At 20.9% G+C, this 8,187-nt stretch overlaps 1 protein-coding gene across 2 annotated transcripts in view; it reads left to right on the top strand.

Moving 5' to 3' along the window:
- LOC117171547 (mitogen-activated protein kinase kinase kinase 15) overlaps positions 1-8,187 on the top strand; it is a 154,429-nt gene that overhangs the window by 65,996 nt on the left and 80,246 nt on the right. For both annotated transcript variants that reach the window (XM_033358966.1, XM_033358965.1), the window contains exon 15: positions 6,941-7,096. In XM_033358966.1, the coding sequence (XP_033214857.1) occupies positions 6,941-7,096 (156 nt within the window). The remainder of the gene's footprint in view (positions 1-6,940; positions 7,097-8,187) is intronic.

Below are 8,187 nucleotides of genomic sequence, written 5' to 3'. Positions count from 1 at the left end.
GTGTCAAATTTCTCATAAACTCCTTATCCTTTCTCTCTAATCCTGCTATATTCCAGTAACAAATCTTCCATTCTTCCCTACTTTCGTTTCTCAACTTTTTTTTCTTCTTACTATTTCTTATTTTCCTATCTCCAGTTCCTTCCTCTTCTAGTTTCCCTGCACCTCATTTCTTACTACCTCTTCCCTTTCTTCATCCCAATCCCACCATACTCCATCTATCTGAATTCTCCCATACTTAACCCATGTTCTCTTTCCCTTTTTTCTTTCCTCTTCCGCTATTTTCCTTAATTTATACTGCATCTTCCTTTCTACCCATGTCAAATCATCCTCTATTCTCTCCGGACTACCATATAATAGCCTCTTCTTTGTCATCACCTCCCTCTTATGTTCCCATTTCTTTAGTTTCACCAGTACCATTATCTCCCCTCTTCTCACTTCCCTTCAACTATTTTGTTGAAAGCTCATATTTTTTTAGTTCAAAATTCAACTATTTGGTTGAAAAATGATATTTTTAGTTCAAAGTTAACCTTCTTGTTTGAAAAATAATTTTCTTGTTCCAAAATTCATTTTTTTGTTTGTTAAAAATTCATCTTTTTGGTATAAAATTCAACTATTTGGTTGAAAAGCTGATATTTTTTAGTTCAAAATTCAACTATTTGGTTTAAAAATGATATTTTCAGTTCAAAATTCAACTTCTTGTTTGGCAATTAATTTTCTTGTTTCAAAATTAATTTTTTGTTTGTTAAAAATTCAACTTTTTGGTATAAAATTCAACTATTTGGTTGAAAAATGATATTTTTTAGTTCAAAATTCAACTATTTGGTTAAAAAATGATATTTTTAGTTCAAAATTCACCTTCTTGTTAGAAAAATAATTTTCTTGTTCCAAAATTCATTTTTTTGTTTGTTAAAAATTCATCTTTTTGGTATAAAATTCAAGTATTTTCTTAAAAGCTGATATTTTTTAGTTCAAAATTCAACTATTTGGTTGAAAAATGATATTTTTTAGTTAAAAAATCATTTGTTTATTGAACATTCATGTATTTTGTTCAAAATTCCGATATTTTTGGTAGAAAGTTAATTTTTTTAGTTAAAAATTCACCTTCTTGTTTGAAAATTAATTTTTTTTTTGTTAAAAATTCATATTTTAGGTATAAAATTGCACTATTTTGTTAAAAGCTGATATTTTTTAGTTCAAAATTTATCTATTCGGTTGAAAAATGATATTTTTTAGTTAAAAAATCAATTTTTTAATTGGACATTAATGTATTTTGTTAAAAATTCGCCTTTTTTGGTAGAAAATTGAATTATTTGGTTGAGATTTCATGTATTTTGTTTAAAAAATCGTCTTTTTTTGGCCAAAAAAATTGGTGTATTTGTTTGAAAGTAAATCCTTTTGTTTGAAAATTAATTATTTTAGTTGAAAATTCATGTTTTTGATTTAAAAGAAAAATACTTTGTTGAACGTTAACATTTTTTGTTAAAAATTCATCTTCTTAGTTTAAAATTCATATATTATAGATAGAACCTTCATCATTTTAGTTCAAAGTTGGTCTCTTTGATTGCAATGTTTTTTTTAAATTGTTTTTTTTTTTTTTTTCAACTTAAACTTAACGATTCCATTTTTTGTTAAAAATTTTTAGTTTAAAATTCAATTATTTGGTTTGCAAATTGATGTTTGTGAGTTGAAAAATAATCTTATTTAAAAATTCATATTTTTGGTTAAACATTTAAATAATCCAGTTTAAGATTTATCATTTTAGTCGAAACTTGATTATTTTTATTTTGAAAATCAACCATTTGGTAAAGAATGTATTTATTTGTTTGGAAAATCATTTTTTGGTAGAAAATTAATCATTTGGTTAAATATTTCGTTTTGTTTAGTTGAACTTTTTATAAATAATTTTTAATTTATACGTTTGAGAGTTTATATATTTTGATGAAAATCCTCTTTTTTATTTAAAGAAAATTAATCTTTTTTTAAAACTCACTTTTTTTCTTAAAAATTCATCTTTTTGGTTTAAAATTAATCTATTCCAGTTGAAGATTGATGATTTTAATTAATAAATTCATATTGGTTGACAATTTTTTTGGCGGAAAATTTTTTTTATTAAAATTTTATTAACACAATTATATTAAAATTTATTTATATTTATTTATATTTTCTTAAAATTTATTAAAATAAATCGTTTTAATTGAAAATTTAAATATTTTATTTTTGGTTAACACCTGATCTTTTTTAGAAAGAAATTCAACGTTCTGGTTGAAAATTGATATTTTTTAGTTGAAAATTCAATTATTTGGTTGAAAATTTTTATTTTTAATTGAAAAATTTAATTATTTGATCGAGATTTCATGTATTTTGTTTATAAAACTTCTTTTTGTTTGAAATTACTCTTTTTGGTTGAAAAATTTTCTTTTTTGGGTGTATTTTTTAAAAAATATTTTTAATTTATATGTTTGAAAATTCATATAGTTTGTTGAAAAAATTTCTTTTTTTATATAAAATTATTTTTATTTCTGTTGAAAATTCCAGGCGTTTCGACATACATTGGACATTTTTTTTTAATGGAAAGTTATGATTATTTTTTTACTAAAAATTGAACTATTCTATTTTTGGGTAAAACCTGATTTTTGAAATATAAAATTCAATTATTTGGCTGAAAATTGACCTTTTTCAGTTGAAGATTCATTATTAGTAGAAAATTCATATTTTTTTTAAACATTCCTTTTTTTGCGGTAATTTTTTTTTTAAATGAAAGTTTAAATATTCTATTTTCTGGTTAAAAAATTATGTTTTTTAGTTTAAAATTCAACTATGTGGTTAAAAATTTATTTTTTAAAGTTTAAAATTCATCTATTCCAGTTTAAGGTTCATAATTTTAATTGAAAATTTAACTATTCCATCTTACGGTGAAACCTAAATTTTTAGATAAAAATTAAACTATTTGGTTGAAAATGCATTTATTTTGTTTAAAAAACGAATGCTTCAAATTCATCTTTTTTATTTGAAAATTCAATTATTTGGTTGAAAACTCATCTTTTTGGTCAAAAATAAAATTTTTAAACTAAAAATTTAAGTTTTCCAATTATGGTGTAAATTTGATTTCTTTTAGTTAAAAATATAAATACTTTGCTGTGATTTCATGTATTTTGTAGAAAAATCGTCTTTTTTTAACAGAATATTAATTTTTTTGTTTGAAAATTTAGCTTCTTGGTTAAACATTTTTTTTCTTAATTGAAAATTCATTATTTTGGATGAAAATTCATGTATTTGTGTTAAATATTCACAATTTTAGTTGCAAATTTATTTTTTGTTGCAAATAAAACCACTTGTTAACATTTTAAACACTTTTTAAATAAATTAATTTTTTTATTTTAAAATTCATCACTATGGTTGAAATTTTTTTTGTGAAAAATTACTTTTTTTTAAACTGAAAATAAAAAAATTCTCTTTTCAGTTACAGATTAAGCATTTTAGTTCAAAAATTCTTCTCTGGTTAATAATTTTTTTGTGGAAAGTAAATATAACTTTTTAGTTTATAATTCATGTGTTTTGTTAAAAAATCATATTTTTTAAAATAGAAAATGGTTCTTTTTGTTTAAAAATTCATCTTTCTGGTTGAAAATACATAATTTCAATAAATAAAATTATTCATAATTTTATATGGGTACAAATTTATATATTTTAGTACAAAATTGTATTTTTTATTAGAAAATGAACCTTATTTTTCTAAATTTATTTTTTTTACTTGAAAATTCAATTATTTGGTTAAAAATTGATATTTTTAAGTTGAAAATTCAACTCTGTGGTTGAGATTTCAAGTATTCTGTTTAAAAAACGTATTTAAAAAAAAAAATTATTTTTTGTTTTTAAAATTAATTATTTTAATCTAAAATAAATCTTTCTTAGTTGAAAATTTAACCATTTGGCTGATAATTCGTTTATTTTGTTGAAAAATCGTCTTTTTTTTAGTAGAAAATTAAATTTTTTGTTTGAAAATTAATCTTTTTATTTGGAAATTAATCTTTTACTTTAAAAATTCATCTTTTTGGTTGAAAATCGAAGTATTTAAGTTCAATTTCCTCATTTTCGTTAAAAATAAAAACAGATTGTTAAAAGTTAAACGCTTTTGTTAAAAATTCACATTTTTATTTAAAATTCATATTTGTTGGAAATTTGGTTTTTGACCAAAAAGTTAACTTCCATTTTTGATTTAAAATTCAATTATTTGGTTGAAAATTGATCCTTCTTTAATTAAGAATTCAACCATTTGGTTGAGAATTCATTTATTTTGTTGAAAAATCGTCTTTTTTCGGCAAAAAATTAATTTTTTTGTTTGAAAATTGATCTTCTTTATTGAAAATTCATATTTTTGGATGAAAATTCAGATATTTATTTTAATTCAAAAATTCTTCTCTGGTTGAGATTATTTTTTGTGGAAACTAATTTTTTTAACTGAAATTTTCATGTATTCTGTTAAAAAAATAAATCTTTTTGTTTCAAAATTTATCTTTCGGCTTAAAAATAATTAATCATTTTAGTCGAAAATTGATATTTTTCAGTTGAAAAATTAACTATTTGCTTGAGAATTTATGTATTTTCTTCAAAAATCGTCTTTTGGTTGAAAATTTCCTTTTTTTAGTTGAAATTAAAAAAAATTCTAATTTATATGTTTAAAAATTCATATATTTTGTTATAAAATTGTTTTTTTTTTTATAGAAAATTAACTTTATTTTTGTAAATTTATCTTTTCTGTTGAAAATTTAAATATTCGAGTTCAATATTAATCTTTTAAGTTCAAAATCCATTAATACATTTTATTAAAAACTATTTTTTTTTTTTTTTTTTTGGTTTAAAATTAATCTATTCCAGTTGAAAATTCATAATTTTGGTTGAAAATTCATCTTTTTGTTTGAAAATTCGTCATTTTAGTAGAAAGTTCCTTTTTTTTTTTAGTTAAAATTCAACTTTTTGTTCAAGAATTCATATATTTTATTAAAAAATCGTATTAAAAAAATAAAAATTTTAAAAATAAAATATTTAAACTGAAAAATTATGTATTCCATTTATAGTTCATAGTTTATTTATTTTAGTTAAAAATACAATTACTTGGCCGATATTTAATCTATTTTGTTGACAAATCCTCTTTTTTTTGGTAAAAAATTAATTTTCTTTATTTAAAATTCATATTTTTGGATGAAAATTCAAGCATTGCATTTAAATATTCATAATTTTAGTTACAAATTAATTTTTTTGTTGAAAACAAAACCACTTGGTTGAAAGTTAAACACTGCTTAAAAATTTATATTTTCATTTTCAAATTCATCACTTCATTTTAGTTCAAAAATTCTTCTCTTTTTGAGAATTTTTCTGTCCAAAAAGTAATTTTTTTTTAACTGAAAATTTAACTATTAGGTTTATCATTAACGTATTCTGTTAAAAAAATCATATTTTTTATAGAAAATTAATCTTTTTTGTTGAAAATTTTCCATTTTTATTGAATATTGATATTTTTTATTTTTAAATTCATGAATTCTTTTCAAAAAACGTATTTTTTAAAATAGTAAATCAATCTTTTAGTTTGAAAACTCATAATTTTAGTAGAAAACTGGTCTTTTTTAGTTAATAATTTAACTATTTGATTACGAATAATTCATGTATTTTGTTCATAAATCGTCTTTTGATTGAAAATTTCCTTTTTTAGTTAAAATTTACACAAAAAAAAATTATTTCTAAATTAATATGGTTAAAAATTTATATAATTTGTTACAAAATTGTATTTTTTGATAGAAAATGAACCTTATTTTTGTAAATCCATCTTTTTGGTTGAAAAGAGAACTACTTGGTTAGAAGTTAACCGCTTTTTTATTCATTTTTTTTATTTTGTTGTTAAAAATTCATCCATTCAAATTAAAAATTCATAATTTTAGTGCCAAATTCATCATTTTTTAACTGAAAATTTAACTATTAGGTTTATAGTTAACTTATTATTTTTAAAAAAATCATATTTTTTATAGGAAATTAATCATTTTTGTTGAAAATTTTCCATTTTTATTGAATATTGATCTTTTTTATTTTAAAATTCATGAATTTTTTTCAAAAAAAGTATGATTAAAAATAGTAAATCAATCTTTTAGTTTGAAAACTCATAATTTTAGTAGAAAACTGGTCTTTTTAAGTTTATAATTCAACTATTTAGTTAAGAATTCATATATTTTGTTCATAAATCGCCTTTTGATTGAAAATTTCCTTTTTTAGTTAAAATTTACACAAAAAAAAATTATTTCTAAATTAATATGGTTAAAAATTTATATAATTTGTTACAAAATTGTATTTTTTGATAGAAAATGAACCTTATTTTTGTAAATTCATCTTACCGCTTTTTTTTATTCTTTTTTTTGTTGTTAAAAATTCATCCATTCAAATTGAAGATTCATAATTTCAGTGCCAAATTCATCATTTTTTACTGAAAATTTAACTATCCTATTTTTGGTTTAGATTTAATCTATTTTGTTGAAAAATCGTATTTTTTTCTAGAAAATGAATCGTTTTGTTTGAAAATTCAACTATTTGGTAAAAAATTCATCTATCTTGTTGAAATGCAAAAAAATATTGTATATTCAACATTAATTTTACCTAAATTCGCACTGGATTTGAAATTCAATTATTTAGTTTAAAATTGAGCCTTTTTAGTTGAAAATTTAACTATTTGGCTGAGAATTTATGTGTTGTGTTAAAAAATTGTATTTTGGTAGAAAATGAATTATTTTCTTTCGCCTTTATTTATAATAAACTCGCGAAACTCTATTAATATTCTCTCTATACTTATATTCTTAGGAATTTTTTTCAAGACTTTAGTAAATAATTTTAAATACTTGTTATATTTTTATTTTATTATTAAAAAAAAAAAATTGTAGTCACCCTTTTTTTTTTAAAGGAAAAAAAAGACTTCTCGATTGGCAGCACCGCCTGATTTTAGCAGAAGTATATCCGTGCCTGCTGAGAGGTTGGAACGATTAGGGAAATGCGATAAGACCAACAACAATCACATCGTCCCGGCCGCCCCGATTCAAGCCTCTCAATCTGACGACAGGTAAATAAATTTATTATTTATTACTGGAATTTTCGCTCAATTCTTAACACAAAATTGTGAGAATTTCTTTGCCATTTCACTAGTTTCTATTCTCATAGCTTGCCATTTAACTCACTAGGTGATTGCCATCTGTTCACTGTAACAGTGATGCATCGGTTGCCTAATATTTCATTACATTTTGTTACGTTATCTGCAATTTTTCTATTTTTTTTTTTTTTTTTCGTTTGAGCAAAACAGTTTTTTTGTTTTTTTTTTCGTGATTTGCGTCAGTTTTCTCATTAAAAATTAGAGAGGAGAGTAGGCTAATATGGATTTAAGAGAGATAGGTTGAGAAAGTGCAATCGATTTTGATTATTTATTATGAAATTTTCAGACTTCAGACTCTTTTCCTTATTTCCTTCTTGAAAAAAAAATAATAATAATTTGTGTTTTTTGTTTGGAATATTTTTAAGATGATTGTCATTTTTCTCGGATTTTCGATTACATGAAACCAATAAGGATATACAATTATTTTTGTTTGAAAAATAGACTTTTTTTTTGGTTCTCAAATGATGAATATTGAACTTCGATTACTTGAATTTAATAATAATAATAATAATATTTAAACAAGATTAATTTTCAGACACAAAATACGATTTTTCAAGAAAAGACATAAATTTTAAACCCATATAGTGAAATTTTCAACTAAGAAGATTAATTTTTCTATCAAAAGATGATTTTTAATCAAAATACATAAATTCTCAAACCAATAGTTAATTTTTCAACTAAAAAAGATCAATTTTCGAATAAAATGATGAATTTTTGAAGAAAAAGATTAATTTTCTATAAAAATTACGATTTTTCAACAGAGAACGTGAATTATCAACCAAATAGTTGAATTTTCAACTAAAGAAGATCAATTTTCAATTAAATAGTTGAATTTTAAACTAAAAAATACCCAATTTCAATCAAAAATGGAATAGTTTAAATTTCAGTTAAAAAAATTACTTTAAAAAAAAAACTCTTAATTAGCGAAGAATTTTTGATCTAATATGATTAATTTCCAATTGGAATAAATAAATTTTAAATTTTCAGTTAAAAAAAAAATAATT

Source organism: Belonocnema kinseyi, chromosome 4, assembly GCF_010883055.1.
Source record: "Belonocnema kinseyi isolate 2016_QV_RU_SX_M_011 chromosome 4, B_treatae_v1, whole genome shotgun sequence".
NCBI lineage: Eukaryota > Metazoa > Arthropoda > Insecta > Hymenoptera > Cynipidae > Belonocnema > Belonocnema kinseyi.
Note: the sequence above shows the minus strand (reverse complement) of the source record. Positions and strands in the feature narration are given on the sequence as shown.